The sequence below is a fragment of the Thunnus albacares genome, chromosome 14 (genome assembly GCF_914725855.1).
Source record: "Thunnus albacares chromosome 14, fThuAlb1.1, whole genome shotgun sequence".
Taxonomy (NCBI): Eukaryota; Metazoa; Chordata; class Actinopteri; order Scombriformes; family Scombridae; genus Thunnus; species Thunnus albacares.
Window position 1 is genome coordinate 3,604,140 of NC_058119.1, and position 17,655 is coordinate 3,621,794.

The window sequence follows — 17,655 nt, forward strand, 5'->3', positions numbered from 1 at the left end:
GCAATGTAACCGACCTGCACGCTGGTATTACCTTTTTTTTTTCTTCCCAAAAACAAATAATTTTTAAAATATTTGTATGAAATAAATGTTCGTAAAAAACCCACTATTTGTGCTTTGCCGAATAACGTATTTGTATTCGGGCACACCCCTACAGATAACGTTATCTACATGACACAGTGAGATGCTATTAAACAAAACTGAACAAACTTACTGTGGTGGGTGTAGATAAACTAAACATTTCATAGGCTTTGTTGTCTCAAATGGCTGTTAATGCTATCTATTAACACACATTAGTCTGTGAATTACATATGCTAATCGCTAATGCTAATCACTAGCACAAAACGCTAATGCTTCCAGCGCATACACACATCCTGGCCCCACATGTACATTCAAATTCACATTGTGTGCAACCCCAAACCAACGTCCACAACACTTACTGGAGTTTACTCTATTTTGTCACCATAACAGTCTCATTATACTTATTTTACCGAAACATATTTAAAACGGTTGTCAGCTATTATTCATATCATTAGCCGTGTTTCCATTAGATTCACAAGAGAATTTTAAGCTGTTGCAAATAATCTAAGCTATGCAACGGATAGTTTCATCAGAAGATGGCGGTATAGGCTTAAATAATCCGCCAGTAATCAGCGTAGAAGTAGTGGTTGCCAACTGGAAACAAAACAAATTCTTATATTGCCTTGATGAGAGAAAAATGGAGAGCAGGAATTTGTTTCAATTGGGCAAGTAATTGTTCTTTCATGTCAGCTAGTATTGGCTATGCTTCATGCTATCTGGAGACGCCGGAAGATGCTAAGAGCGGAAACAGCAGATCAGTCATGCGAGTTAAATGTTCGCTATGTCATTATTTATTCAACAAATGCATTTCCATTACCTATTTTGTGCATAAACTCTTTTGACATTTCCACAATCCACCTCAAGCAAGCATAAAAATTTTCTTGCAAAATTGAGGAAGTTTTTTCGAATTTTCGAAGTTTCCATAAAGCTTTTTTAATGCGATACTTCAAAATGCACATAAAAAATGGATTAATGGAAACTGTTAGCTCAGCTTATGGTCACTGTGACCAGAGTCCTGAGTCCTGATGGCCAGCATGTACTTCCAATTTTGAGACCTGCTTTTTTCTGAGTCATGGTCAAAAGTCTGCTGACTAGAGATCAGCTCTAACTGCCTCAGTCATACCATTACTAAAGTATACAGAAAGAAATGGTAAACTGTCCCTATATCAGCTGATCATCTGTCATCATTGATTGCGTTTGTCCTGCCTTATTGTGTTGATGAACTTGACCAAAAACCTATCAGATGTGTGGTGTCCACTTGGATGGCCAGTGAAATTTCAGGGGGGGGGGGGGGGGGGCGGTGGTCACCCCAGGCCACCCCCTAGAATCACCATTGGTCATACCTATCTCTCCCCTTGTTTCCTGTCTGCCACTGGCAAAAATGCCCAAAAAATAATCTATAAATAAAAACTTGGCAGCAAGGCTGAGTGGCAGCGCCATATCCAGTTGTCTTAATACATCCATGGCAGTAAAGGACAAGACTCTTCGCATATGTGTGTCTTTATGAGAGGTCACCCTGGTGTGACCCCTGCTTTAATGCATTGGCCGCAGGGTGAGTGATGGTGCTGAGTTAATATTTAATGATAAAGCAGTACTTAATGGGTGAATAAATCAGCCTCCAACTTTACCTGGAGAGGGCAGATCCCTGCATGCTGCTGAGCACAGGATCTGCATACACACATATAAAAACACATATACATACATATATACATGCATAAACACATGCAGTAATTGTACTGTTTCCCTCTTGTCTTCCAGCTTTGATGCCTCCTGACCATGACATGCCTCTTGATCAGATGCTGCTGCAACAACACACACCCTAAAGAGAGATAAGGAAGGTTATTAGCAGATGGGTGGATGGAAGAACAAGTGGATCGATGCATAACTCGGTGGATAAATGATCATGAAATTCAAAATCAAGCAATGAAGGGCGAGGGAGCAGATGAGTGAAACAAGGCAACAAAGTGGCATAACACTGGAAACACTTGAACACTCTCTTTGCCCTGTCTGCTGCTGCTGCTATGCATTTCCTGTGGACTGCCAGAAAAGACTGAATGTCATTGTTCTAATGGACAGAGGCTCATTCCTGCATTGCCAAAATGAAGAGAGGGAAAAATATTAAGACAGCTGAGAATCTTTGTGTTGCCAACAAAATAGTCCTACCTCTTTGGAAAGACAGTGACCTTCTGGAAGAGAGATGCTGTATATGGAAGAGTAAGACTGGAGGTTACAGCCCCTTCTCTGCAAAATCACAATGCCAGTGATCATTTTAAAACTTAATACTCAACATATGATAATAGTAACTGCTTTTACAAAGTCATTGTGGACCTGAAATAAAGCACAAAAGCTGTTACTTAGTCATTTTAACTTTAAAGGAAACGTTTTATTAGATATACAAAAGAATAGTTTCAGTTTAATACAACTTGAGTCTTATTTTCATAGTTTTGGCCAGCATTCTTAGCAGTTATAATATTACTGTACTCACCAAAATAATTGCTGAGATATGGGACATTGCCACAACAAAGTCCATCTATGTGGTTTGGAGTTTAGTGTCACTCCCACGTGTTCCTGTTCTTGCATTCATCTAAAGCTGCAACTATTAGTCGTATAGTTGATCAACTGAAAATTATTCTGCAAAAATGTGGTATCACCATCACTCATTTTGAGTATTGATTTAATAAAATGCCAAATTTCCTTGTCCCAACTTTTTCCTGGTTTCCTCAGTCCTCCTATTGCTGCAAACTGAATATCAGTGGATTTCAAACTGTTGCGACTGTCCAACAAAGCTAGACATTTGAGGATGTCACCTTGGGTTTTGGGAAATTGGATGGGATATTTGTCACCATTTTCTGACATTTTACAGATCCAATGATTACTTTAGAAAATAATTGACAGATTAATCAATAATAAAAATTATTTGTTGCAGCCTCAGACTTATTACTGTTTAAAAAAATCTAAATTCTGCCTTACGTAATTTGGCTGGTTTGCTTAAACCCCAACAAGGGGAGTATAGTGTTATGGATAAGAATGCTGGCCAAAACTACATAATAAAGTAATTATCCTTTTAAGACCCTGTCTGGCAAACAATTTTCTTCTTTCAGCATACAATCAGTTTGAAATTACAATTGCACAGTCAATATAAATTGCTCAAATTTGACACAGCAGTTACCAGCACAGCTAGCATTTACCTCCTGTCTGAAGAAAATAAGCTAACAGAGAAGCAAACAAGTTCCAGTTGCCATATTTGGAAGTATGTGTAGCTTCTGTGTGAATTTTCGTTCCAGTGTAGTTATGAGGCATTTAGCCAGGATGCTGTAATTTAAAGGGTTGCAGAGAGAACAAATAGAGGGGGGATATAAATATGTTCATGTTCAGAGGAGAAGAAAAGGTTTGCTAATTTTCTGCTCCTCGTTCAGCTTTTGTGTCAAGGTCTATTCCTATACCGACAGTGTTATAGTATTCTAAACCTTGTGTCAGCGTTTAGTCATATATATGGTGCCTGTGTGTGTGCTTGTCATTTTCCACACTCCCAGGTACAGTATCTGGTCATGGACAACATGCCTTCGGCATGTTATTACAGCATGTTAAAGAGATGAAGAGTTGACACAGAGAGACAAGGAAAGGACGTGGGTTGTACAGTGGATATTAACTTTCAACACTATTTTCAATTTTTCAATATTTTTAACAACTCAAGGTTTGAAATCACTTAATCATATTTTCTTTTATGAGTCTATAGTGGGAAAGAGTTCTGATAATATATTAAATATGGAGAGCTAACCTTAGATTAGGGCTCAACAGTTTCAGTAAAACATCTATTTGCCACTTTTTGCAATTGAATTTGAAATTATTTTTTATTATTACAGGCCTATATTTGTGGTTTTCATAGTTTTACACAATATATTATCTTGTTTCCACATTAATTGATTCAGATAAAATTATACAGTTACTATCAAGTTCCTCCCATCATGTTTATCTGACTTGCCGTAAGTCAGATAAAAGTCAACTTCTGAGTACACTTGGCTAATGCCCTAAAGAAAAACTGAACAGTAGGCTATAGCTCACATTTATCAGTATATTACATTGGTGGTGTACTTTCCCTTTTAATAAAATTCCACTTCAAGAGTAGCATTATATTTATTTAAATTGTTACTTCTGGCAATGTTTTGATATTGACCCCTTACGAAAATGTTCACAGCTCTGCACTGTAGCTGCTTAAGCTAACATTAGCTTCACAGACTTACAGGATGAGCTACCTCACACTTACCCTGGAGGTCTCGTTCTGAGCTTTTAAAGTGACAAGCTTAAAACAAAATGATATGCATAAAAGTTTGAAGGGAGACTCTGACAACTCTGTCCACCAGCTGTCATTTACTCTTGTTTACTGTAGAGCTACCAGTTAGCAAGTCTAAAATTGACATCAGGCCATCATCAACAGTAGAAAAAGACTCACCACTCTGTTGGTCTTTTATGAGCAGCAAAAAGACACAGAACAACCATAACCGTTTTTCACACAACAAAGGAGAGGTGTTTCTTCTTCCACAAAACCCATTTGGCCAAGTAAAATTCAACATTTAACGGAATGCATCTCTTTTGTTTGGCAGGTTTAAAAAAATTTCATTAAAGGGGACCTATTATACTTTTCCTTATTTTCAATCATATATATAATATTACAATGTCAGATGTTCATATTAAACATGGTCAAAGAGTCAAACAATGAGGTTCATATATGTAGAAGTAATCCCTGTGAGCAAAAAGCACCGGCTTCAGTACTACTCTGAACACTCGGTTTCCAACGTTTTTTTATACTCTCAGCCCAAGCCAATATCGGCTCTTGACGGATTTCTTTATGTGGTCTCTGATCTGCTCCATGCACAGGGCGCAAGTTCACTGCTCCACTCTGCTAACATTATGGCATTTTGCCATTACTGTGCGGGTAGTCACGCTGAGCCATGACTCGAGTCAAGCTGGCATACTGTGAGTGTGCCAGCTCGACAGCAAGGCGAAGTTTACCTGTTGGAGCTGTGCTGGTCGTCTGCAGCACTTCATCATCACTGTAGCTGTTTCTGCTTGTACTATTCCTCACTGCATTATTTCTAACTGCTCAACAAAGAGCTCGAAATATCTCCATATGTTGTTGTGTTGCTCTGCTAATTCAGTGAGGAACACATTTCATTTCCTGTAAATTCTTCACAATAAAAATTATTCCCATTATTTAGTCATTTAATAGCTTTTAATTTCAAGCAGTAAAGCAGGAAATGTTGGGTTTGCATCCAGAAAACTAGCCAATCAGAACAGAGTGGGCTCATGTCGAGGGGCACTTTAAAGAGACAGGAGCTAAGACTGCCTGTTAGAGACAGAGGCTGAACTGAGGGGCTGCATAAAAGGCCAGTATAAGATAAATAAGGAGTTTTTTGAATCATGAATCATGCAAATCTACTCTAGTGGAGTCCCAGAGTAAAAATATACAGCTGGAAATTAGCATAATAGATCCCCTTTAATTAGCTGCAGCTAAGTGAATGTACCAACAACAGTTATCATTATAGCCGATGAATGGCTTCATGTGGAAAATTATAGTAAATAAAATAAATATAAACTGATCTTGTTCGAATCCCAATTTCAATATAAAAACTATTCATTTTCAACTTCTGGTATCCCACTGGTTCTAAGGTTTCTAAGTCATAGAAGCATCTTTTGAGTTGATGACAGAACTAAAGCCCTACTTTTATTGGATGGGAGTATGTGGAGACCTTGGATTTAATGAATAAATGTTCTCACATACACACACCCTCTAAATTCTGTGCTTTGTGCATTGCTTTCACAGAGGAAAAGGAACTGACTGAGAGCACAAATGAAACAAATCCAAGGTCAACAGTTAAGAAATGACTTCCTGACTTAGCAAAGCAGAACTTGAGGTTTGTGTCAGAAATGTGTTCAAAGCCTTCCATCAGAGATCCACTGCTGCCTGTGTGTTTCATGACAGGAAGCTCAGTTTCAGCAGGATTAGTGTGAGGGGATGCCTGTCTCCACCAGGATATGGGGGTTATTTATGCCAGTGTTAGCGGGATCTTTACTACCACGTGGAGAAATAATCAAGATTTGTTGTCCAAATAAAACTGGATGATTTGATGTGTCGGAATGCATACACACAGTGACTCACAACATACACACATATACGTTTATCCCCAACCCATAATGTATAACCTCTTTACCTTGTGAGGGTTTTTTTTAGATTTGATGACAGATACAACAAGACAGGAATTATAATATATTATCAAAGACCTTTATGTTTTTAAAAAGTCAAGAGTAGTATATCTGCTTAGTTTTATAAATATATAACTACAGTTATTATTTTTGACTTCTTGGTATTATATAACTAATTATTATATCCAGAGACGTATGTAGAAACTAATAAAGTGTCTTTATGTAAAAACGACTCCTCTGCTGAAAGTGTGTCTTTATGCATTTATTGGCTACACACACAGGAATATACACTGTAGATTGTATGTTGATGTAGGAAATCATTCTATAAGTAATAGTTCAACATTTTGGGAACTATGCTTAGTTGGTTTCTGTTCAGTGAACAACAGTAAACAACAGTTTATCCATACAGTCACTACGACGACTGGGAAAACCAGACTCTGGGAAGCTATACACAGTCACTGCACCTGGCTTTTGTTCAAGGAAACCACAAATTGTTGCTTTTACATTTCTGTTGATCTGAGCTCTGGCTAGAGAAAACTGTGAAAAAGGCTGGAGCCACTCTACATACCACTCTTAAGGGGGAATCCTACAACAACCAGAATGCACTGCATGCGTCTTAGCCAATGACCTCCCAGTGAGCTACGCACAATGTGTTTACAACCAGCCAGTTAGCAAAGACAAAGTGAGCAGTGTTATATATTTTTACTGACGTTTATTTAAAAAACATTTTTCCTCTTCGAGTCTGGATATATCATACTGGTGTTTCTAACCCTAACCACTGTTTCTTTTACTTATTTTGGACAACGATGAGCTGGACCAAATTGTGCTCAAAGCTGGATGCAGCTGCAAGTTACAGGTAACACAGTCGTTGATGTGCAATTTTGTGTTCAGAGTTATTCAGGAAACAAAGTCAGGTTTACCAAAGCACTGCAAAGTTTGTTGCAGTGCAGAGTTTTCAGTCTGTCTCCATCCTCACCAGTCGATGGTGAAGCCACCTATCCAGTATTACAGATCAACTGGTTTTCCTTTTAACTGGTTACCTTTGTTTGTTTGTTTCTCATGGTGATGGTGGATATTCCAACCATGGAGAGGAAACGTAGCTGATCTCACAAATGCCTGATTATGATTCTGTATCACTCATAGTTTTGTAGACTAGGCTATCCATCTGATTAATTTAGCTTATTGATGGTTTATGGACTTCAGTGAAACTGTGGGATCAGAAATATTCTGTTGCTTTGCAGCCCTGTGCTTCATTTGCTCACAGCACTGTGTATCATGTCATGAGGTTACTTAGGTTACATGCAAAAATCATAATATCCACACCAGGATAAGACTTATAACCAGGATATAAGTATTATGTGCACAGGTGCGTCTTTGACTCCAGTCATGTAGCCTAGTTGTCTGTAGGTTCAATCAAAGCCAATAATGAGTAACAATTGTCTCTACACTCTGAAGTTAAAATGAGGATATCCCTAGCCAATACACGGGATCAAGATCAGAAAGAAAGATCCACACTGTCATCCTCTATGAATATTGTAGAACATACTTCAGAATATTATATTTTTGTAATGTATAGCTATTCAGGTATAAAACATATCTAAACTGTGATATGATAAAAGTATTGTAATTGTCCTAAAATATTAGAACTGAGTAATTTGTGAGTATCTGGGCCCAGTATTGGTTGGTATAGAGCTTTTAAATTCTCAGAAGAGCTTAAGGGAAAACTGAATTTAAAAAAGGGAGTATTGGCACAAAATATCACCCATTTGTACCTCCAGTTAAATAATGCTAAGAACAAAGTTTCCAGAATCAATTCTGGTATCAACATGATGGCATAACAACTCTTTATCAACACCTGATCAATTCAGGACCCGACTGCTGCCATTTATGTGCTAGTTTATGATGCTGACTCTCGCTGCTCTGTGGCAATGTAGGAGTTAGCTTGTGGAGCACGCACTGCTCCCCCATCAATAACATCACTTGAAGTGTGTGTGTACAGTAAGCAGATCAGGTATTCTTTATTTATTCATTCAATTATAGCAGTTGTATATGTGTATCTCTCTGTATGTGTGTGTGTTCTCCGTACAGTGAACAGATTGATTTCTGGCTGGAAGGCTGCCAGAGGAAATGGTCCCCTATTATTTATTAGCTGCGATGGCGAGGGATCAAACAAATTTAAATATGAGCAATTCATGCAGCGCTCAGCCGCGCGCACACACACACACACACACACACACACACACACACACGCACATACACACACACACACACAGCAGCATAATATAGCAAACCTGCTCTCCTATTTACCCATCACTCCCTCTTTCTTTATTTCTCTCTCACTCTCACTCACTCACTCACTCACTCACTCACTCACACACACACACACACACACACACATAGTAGAAGCAGTGACTTTCTTATTAAGGTGTGTCACTGTTAGCAATACAGAATATACAAGCTCTCACTTTCTGTCTCTCTCTCTCACACACACACACAGTGTACAGCACACAACACTTGTAGCTTCACTCTGCAATGCAGCAGTGTTGGGCTCCTGGTTCTTCTGTCAGTATGCCAGTATACCAGTCTATCCCAGTTCTGTTGTGACTTGTGTATGTGTGACTCACCCTGTCTGCTAAACTGTCTGTCTCTGTCCCAGGCTCCCAACACCCACACATCTCATCATTGCTTATAGCCTGTAATTTAAAAGATCTCCCTGTGTTATCTTAGTCACTGAGTGAGTTTAGAGGAAGGGTAGGAGAGTGGCTCGGTTCAAACTGGGACAGGAAACCTGCAAACCTCCCAAGTTTAAGCTTTTAGTGAAGGACTGATGGAAAAACCACCTACAACTCATTCAGCCTTGTGAGAAAAAAGAAAGACACCAGCAGCTCTCCCCTGCTGAAGAGCAGCAACATCCTCTTCACGGGCAAGCAAGGGAATTTTCTGGTAAATTTTCTAAATAAAGGAATGAAAAGTCCTGAACACAAATCACTTCTGTCTTAATAAAGTCATTGATATCTCACTAGGGAACAACATATTTAGATTGTGGTCTACTAAATGAGAGAGAGCCAAAAGAGGCTGATGACTAATGAGGACCTGAGATTTTTCACATCAACAAGAGATTTATGGATGTCAGTGTTAATTATCTAGGAAATGTTCACCAGCAATATTGACAAACTGTAATGGAGAACACAAATCATCTTGGCAGTTGTCGTTTTGTCTGTTCTGTTATTATGCAAAAGTATCACACTTACCATCACACAATATATAAAATGATCTTAGTTTGTTTTAGAGGGGGTTTAAAATGTTACATGTTGTGAAGATGAGAATTCTACCCATGGAAATCATAACTGTAATCATTTATTTTTTATTTTGCTTTTGTGGGGTTTTTAATTTTGACAGCACCGTGGCAACCGCCGTCTCATCCAGAGGGATGACAGCAACTGCTCTGAACCATAACTAAGTTATTCTTACACACATGTAATTCACATTCAACATTACAACCGGTCAAGAACTGCAGCCATTCTGTTCTGCTTTGTTGTTCTGCTTTGCAATGCTAACCTGAATCTTGCCAGCATCAGAGCTCTCATCAAACACTCACTACTGCACCACCGTATGAGGAACACAATAAACTAAACATTCTATTATATGAAAATATGGTGCATGCATAAAAAACCCCAAAAACTTAGATTTATGTAGCACCTTTCACCCAAGGACGCTTTACACAGTGAGGCAGACAAAACAAATAGAACAAGAACAGAAAATAATAATAGCAATGATTGCTGTGGATGACAGAGTTGACCTTGGTGACCAGGTGGGTTTAATGTTAATATGACACTTACAAACACCATATATAACATGATATCGCAATAAAATTCCATATGTCCACTGTCACATGAAAAAAATCATTCAGTATTTCAAGGTTTCCGAAGGGTCTTGATGGAGTTACATAAGCTCAAACTGCAAAGACCTGTAGTACAAATATGAGAGGTTTCTTGTATCCAAAATCATTGCAGCACTATATACATTATGATATAATAAAATATGGCATGCCAACTGCCCAACTTACATTTGAATCTAGTTTACAAGTATGTAAGCCACTGATTTGCTTGGCCCTCCCACTGCAAGCCCTGAGGCTGAGGGCCTATTTTGGGTTTTGGCATGCAGATCTGGAGAAGTGGGCAGTTTGATGTCATTTATACTGCTCTCTTTCTTTCTCTCTTTGTTCTGAATGGGCAGTCACAAGTGAGCAATGGGCAGTGACGCAGAGAGTAAAGCTAAATGTAGGCATATATCCTGCGCACATTAGTCCCTCACATCACTGGAACATGCACACACACACACACACACACACATATATACACTCGTCTCTGCCTCATTGACCCTGCTTGTTCTTACAAAATTGTCTGCTGAGCCGTGAACAACTACTGGCTAACATGACCCTGTCACGATGGAAACAGACCTAAACTCTCCTCCCGTGCCATGATGTGATTATCAGTGTTTCCACTAGTTTAGTCTCAGTCACTGGGCTCCACTAATCCTGGATTGTGAAAACTCATTTTCCCAGATGCCACTGCTCCTAAAACTCAAATAATTTGTCGACGAGAAAACAGTTCTGACTTGGAGAAACGGTGTGCATCTTTTCTCAAGCGGATGTGTCTTCAGAAAAAAAGATACAGATTCAATCGCATTTTATATCCTGAATGTCAAATGATGGGATGCAAAATAGTGACATCATCTTGCATTATGCCATGTGAGATATGCCGTGCTTCTGTCCCTCGTCATGTCTTCAGAGGGAGCAGCAAGTTATGGTGCAGGACAGCTTCTCAGCTTAGGGGAGTGTGCATTTTAGTGTGTTTTACTGTGATTGTGTATGTGTGTGTGTGTGTGTGTGGGTGGTTGTGTAGGCGTGTGAGAGACAGCAGCTTGTCAGTTTGCATCAGAAACGTACGTTGACAAGCTGCAGTCTCTGCTACCACAAGAAATTCTAATTTGATATGTTTCAAAGAAGATTAATTGTTAATTCCAAGAGAAACATATTAATTATACCTATATGAAGTGGGCATTGCATTAATACTAATGTTTAAAATACAAATTTAAAAAACTATTTCAATAGCTGCCGGGGTGCAAATGGTTACATAACCCACAGTTATTTGGGCAGATGCTGAGATTCACGGTTTTCTGAACTCATCTTGTCGTGGAAATTGCCTGCAAACCCCAACACTCACGAAATAATACACAAAACACTGATGTAGTTGATTAATGTATGGTGACAATATATGGAGGCATTACCTTACAACACAGAGGTCAGGAGGAATTGTCTCCCAGAAGGGAGGGGTACAATAGTTTTTTTTAAAATAGTACTTTTTCACTAGCAAGGACCACACCATCAACAAAATGAGTTTGGATGATTTATTAAGGAAAACAATAGATATGCATATTTCCTCCGATTGCTGACTGCGTTTTGGGGAAGCCCAGGCAACAGCGGACGCCCTAAGGACCCTACGAAGGAGTAGAAGAATCAGGAAGAAACAGGAAGAGAAAAATAGGGTTACTGGGGGTGGGTGGGTACAGAATACGAGAGCGGAAGAAGAGGAGAGGGTTAGGTGGTATTTATAGGAATGCTGGAAGTGGCGTGGTTGAGGTATGGTCCTGCTCTTGAAACTCTGCTCAATAGCTTCGAATCACACCACCTGTTCAACAAGCATAAACATGTATAAAAGTGATATTTCCACATCTGTCGTCAGTATATTTTACACAACCACAGTGCACTGGTTTAGCTAATAACACGGAAGCTATCTGTATGTAGCCTAACTGTTTATCTCAGTTCGCCATGTATCTTAAAATTTGGCAAATTCTTGTAAACTTAGCTGCTGGCTGAGACAAACCAGCCTCTCCTCTCTACCAGCGGTACCTGCAGGCAGTGAATCACATCAGCAGCAGAGGGAGGAGGACAGAGGACAGGAGGGAAGACTGCCTACACAGAATGTGCAGCTGTGCACACGCCCCTTGAACTGGGTTGTGGTGACAGATGGGTTGAAACTGTATGTTGTGTGTGGATTATGTGTGTAGATTGTTTTTCACAGACGATCTGACCACTTGGGTAACGTCAGTCAAACATACAAAACTTATGGATCTGCGTGTATGACGATTATTCATAATAAAGGTTGAGGACCATGCAGATTATGGGAGTTTCCCGGAAGAAACAACAAAACGGGATCACAGCGGGAAAGAGGGTGAGAATACGGGAGAAACCCGGGGAAAACAGGCATGTTGACAAGTCTGTATTTCTTTTTCTTAGGAACTATTTCATCCATTTTCAGTGGCAAACTGAGTGGAACAGAGGGCTTGAGCGAGCGCAGTGACGAGTAGCGCATGTCAGGCAGGTTCGTTGGTGCATAATCACCTCTGCCTCTGGGCTGGGTTGCCAGGTACCATGACACATATCCCAAACAGAAACTGAGAAACACCCATTTGATTTGTGAAATGAAATTGGGAGAACTTACCAATTGGGAGCACAGTGGGAGAAAGGGTTAAAAATAGGGAGACTCCTGCAAAAATCATGAGTGTTGGCAGGTATGAGTGTTCAGCACAACAAAGATGTCTTATAGGATTGGCTCCCCAGTGCTTATCTTAAGACAGCCAACCTATAGAAAACATTGGCATACAGAAGAATCTTTATTCTAACAAGGGTCATAGTTCAACACAGATATTTCCTCCTATGAAAATACAGGAAATTGGATACACCAGACCTATAGCCCCTCAGTTATGAATCTCATGACCACACATGACCTTCGCCTGAGGCATATATGGTTCACATGTAAGAAAGGCATATGGTAATAAAAAAACAAATACACAGTGAATGATTAAATGATAACTCTAGTGTTTCACATTAGTTTACTTTCGCATTCCCCTTTTTATAAATTTTCATGTTATTTTAAAACGGGTTAGTTGATTATTTTCACACTTATCATTACTCAGAGTATAACTCTTAGTGCCCTATTTTAATAATCTAAATGCATGGCATGGCAAGCACATTGGCCCCCTGCTGCTCCTGGATCATTTATTTTAATCATGTAAAAAATCATCAACACAGTTGTCAGGACTTGATCAGCTCTCCAAGGTGCTGATCCTGCTGCTGGCAGCAGCTAAAAGCTGTCCAGATTTATTTCCTTCTTTAGTTTAATCATTGTTTTCACCTCATTTATGTTCCTCACGTTCTCATGTATTGATACAGCAGGAAAGTCGATCTGTGTCTGATCCATTGTTGATATCTGTTTGCTGGGCCTTGACAGACACCCTCAACCTGACAGGTCTGTTTAAATACCTCCGTGTATTTCCACGATTTGGTCAAATTAGACAACTGCATCCATCATTACTGTGATTAGCTAATTCTGATAAATATTATGACTAATCATTATAACATGTATTTTTTAAAATATGGGAATGTACACAATAATAATCTTTCACATTGTAATCCTTTTATTTGTAATCTTTTGCATGTTTGTATGCCGCTGCGTGTCCTTGTGTGTGTAACAAGTAGAGTGTACGCATGTTGTGCACCTGCCTATGTAGACGCATATAATGTTCATTGACCTCAGACCAGGTTTTTGTTGGTCAATTGTGCAATCACTTTCCGCTGCCTCAAGATAGCAATGCACCAACAATGCGTCTGGCCTCACCTCATTTTAAGACCAACACACCCATGGGTGCTCAGAGAGGCGCAAGTGGATTTGCTATTTAAACAACGTGGGCGCTGGACGGGAAAATGACAACTGCGTCAGTCTTAAGAGTCCTTAGTTTTCAAAGAATAAGGAAACATTCTTCTCACATCCTCCTAACCTTTGGCTCATCCAAAGGCTGCTGCTCCATCGATGGCAAGCAAGTCAAAGGTTCCCGTCACCTGGACCCATGCTCACATGGCTGCACTGTGGAAGCTAACAGAAGAGTTATTTTGTGAAGACAAGAAGAGAAATGATGGGGTCCTTGTTGGTGGTATTCTCTCTCTGTCTACATGAACTGGTGTGATGGTAGCGCGAACAACATTTGTGGCAGCCTCTCCTAGTTACTAGACTATGCAGTGTCTTTGTCCATGTCTACGTCTACGTCTGTCATCGTGGGGAGTGCAAGGGAAATATATCTATGATCGTCAGTTTCTTTTGGACGTTAGTAACATGCGCCACTGAGTAACGTTCATAGGGATAAACGGGGCCCTGCTTCCAATGCTGTATCCAGTTCTTTTTATACATCCATGGTCCCTCCGTGTCCTTCATGTCTGTTTCCAAGATGGCTGCTGCGTCAAAAACTCTCTCAAATTACAGCTGAACAGTACACTAAAATATGTTTCTGAAAGCATTTGAGGTGAGAAATTGGTAATGCACCAACAGAATCTTGATTCATATTTGATCAGCATTGCCTGGTTTGCTGGTTTGATCTGAGTTTTGTGAGTTGTCAGCTTTTTCCCCAACTTTATTGAGTAAACAACACATACATTTGATTTGGTCTGAGATGTTGGTGCTATAGTGCAACATCTAGTGGCTGAATGTTGTGTATTTCAACTTAAATGAAATTAGACCAGGGTTCCCCATTTGATAAGATTTTGTCTTAGCGTTCCCCATCTGGTAAGATTTTTGCTTTTAGACGTTTTATTACAGAAAGTGTATGAACAATGAACAAAATAGTCAAACATTCTGTCATTGTTACTTATGGATGGAGTTATAGTGAAAATAAATGTTTCCCCTTTTTGCTGGGGACCCCCTGGAACCACCTCAAGGACCCCACTTTGAGAACCACTGCACTAATCCATTCTTGCCTGTAGAACAATAAAGCGGACGTAGAGTACTCACACTCACACACACGTAGCAGAGCACTACAGCCTCTTACATCATTAGCTGTCCATTGAGAGATTATTCCTGGTGAAGGCTAATCTTCATTCTAGTAGCTGGGAGCTATAATCAGCACCCCCTGACAATAGAGGGAAGCAACACTGAAGATTTATCATCAAGAAATGAGTCGAGCAATTACTGGCAACAGACACATGGGGACATGACAAAAAGTCACAACCACTCACACACATACAGTAGTGTATGTACACACACAAGAATTTCTCTCTCACCCAATAACCATATGAATGACCTCACTTTCACCTCCACCTCCATCCTTTTTTCTACACACACTGTCACTGGAGAGGGTGAACTCATGCATGTCTTTGGGGGAGGCCAAGTAATTTTCTCCTATAAATGAAATTCTTCCATTTTTTAATCTTAAATTTCATCTAAATTTACTTGTTTGCTATGACATATGTTCAGTTATTTATGTTACCCTTTGATGTGGCTTGTTAACGCTCACGTGTTTTATCTTGTCACTTGTCAATAACATGACACAGCTTTTTTAATTACGGTCTTTTTTAATTTATGGTTACTCACGGTCTAATAAATTCTAAAACAACTGATAAAGTCTGGTTAGAAAATTCACTTGTGCAAAGATCTTTCTCTTGCTTCACTTTCTTGAAGCCAATATTTGTGTCTTGGAGACAGAATGAAGCAGACAAAACAAACAAAGACAAACAAGCTGATCTGCTTTGGTTCATGATTCTGACCTCATCCTCATCCTGATGGCAGGTTTCTGCACTTGCAGTGAAAAATGATTTTCAAGCAAAATCTGACAGATATAAGGTTTATTAAGATGGATACTTTGCACTCTTTTGTCTTGCATTATGAGCAATTAAAGGACTGTATATTAACTGACAGTGGTTTACCGTATGCATATGATGGTTTGTTGTTCTGTAATAAAATCCTCCTGCAGTTTTACTGTAAAAACCTTACCTTTTCAGATGGCTTTCAGGTGGTAGAGTTTTCAAAGTTAATATTTTTTTGATGTAGTTTAGTTTCAGAAGTCTTCAAAGACCAGAATTATGTAAATGCATTGGCGCTGTCACATTTTATACGAAATTTGAACTTTCAAATGTGGAAAAAAATTAAATCTTCAAACTTTAATGACCTTGTAGAATTCAAAATGTACAGTCAATGAGCGCAACAGAGCATTTGATTTGGTTTGCCTTGTGGTCCAGCAGAGGGCGTCCAGCAAATGTTGTTTAAGATAAGGTCAAATGGAGGACACTAACATGAGAGCAAAGACGCAATTTATAGATTTATATACAAGGATTTGCAGCCCATTGGTACTGTTTCATTGCATCACGCTATGTGGGTTGTGTTCAGATTAATGCAAACAAACTGCATATCATTTTGAATTTGTTCAAACTGGACTTTTGGAAAAAGTGACTGCCCTAAAATACATATCCCCAAAAAGCTTGACGCCTTAAAAGCATGCTTAACCAATTGGTTTCAATTTCTACCTCTTCTAAATATAATATTGCCAACAATTTCTTACCAAAGTTTAATATGGCCAAGGAATACAAAGGCTTCTGACTGTTGTCAATATGATAAATGTAATGTTTTATGTTTTAAATTCTTATATAAGTGTGATATCTGGACATTTTCGGGATGTTTTTCTAGATTTCAGTAAATCTAAAGTGGTCTAATGGCAATGATAGCAATTATTATAGGTAATGATCCAGCAAAGCCAAATTTAAGCACAATATTGACTGTAGATAGTGACTTCACTCTGATCACTGGGGATGGTCCACAGGAATTTGTTCAGCTTTCATGTGTTTGAACACAAGACAGTAATTGTTTGTAGAAACTGCAAGAGGAAGATCCATCTTGCACAACCACACATACCACATTTGACTGGGGACAAATATTTACAGAGTGTTGAAAGTCCCCTTTTAAGTTGTCCATAGTTTTTTTATTTGGTGAGAATATTACTTTTAACTATTACCAGTATCACCATTAATATTAACCATATGTCTGTCTGCTATTGGAGGTTCAGACAATGTAAAACCATCACTGTCACATTCATTGAGTTTAAAAATGTATGTGCTCATAGGATCAGATGAACACTGTTGTACTGTACTGAGGCAGTTACATCAGATTAAATGAAGACCCCAGCAGCTGACACAGGGTTACATCAGATTACATACGCTATGTGTGGAGGATCATGTCACATCACCGAGATCACAGAGAGGGTGAAACACATTGACCCTGAAACTTAATCCTGCTGAATGCAGCTTGTCATGATGCAACACATGTACACACACTCAGAGAGGATCAACAAGACACTTCAGCACATACAATACAGGGCGACTGGACTAAACTATTGGCATCAACTCTTCAGCTGGCTGTAAAACCCACCGAAAAAAGATTTCACAATAAATACAAGTCTATGCTACTGATGGAAAACAAATGAGACAAGGAGTCAGTTTTAAAGTTGTATATGAATAATAAAGGATAATGATACTGCAGCTACTGTACATATATT

At 39.1% G+C, this 17,655-nt stretch overlaps 1 protein-coding gene across 4 annotated transcripts in view; it reads left to right on the top strand.

Moving 5' to 3' along the window:
• The window catches only part of ccdc85a (coiled-coil domain containing 85A), a 41,435-nt gene extending 38,496 nt beyond the window's left edge, over positions 1-2,939 (top strand). The window contains exon 5 of one of the 4 annotated variants that reach the window (XR_006407196.1): positions 1,837-1,861. Coding sequence is in view for 1 of the 4 variants with exons in the window: in XM_044373343.1 (XP_044229278.1) it covers positions 1,837-1,852 (16 nt within the window). In the remaining 3 variants the exon portion in view is untranslated. Of the gene's footprint in view, positions 1-1,836 lie in introns of all 4 variants that reach the window. The other 3 variants (XR_006407198.1, XR_006407197.1, XM_044373343.1) reach the window with 3 other exon arrangements.
• The last annotated feature ends 14,716 nt before the right edge of the window (positions 2,940-17,655 follow it).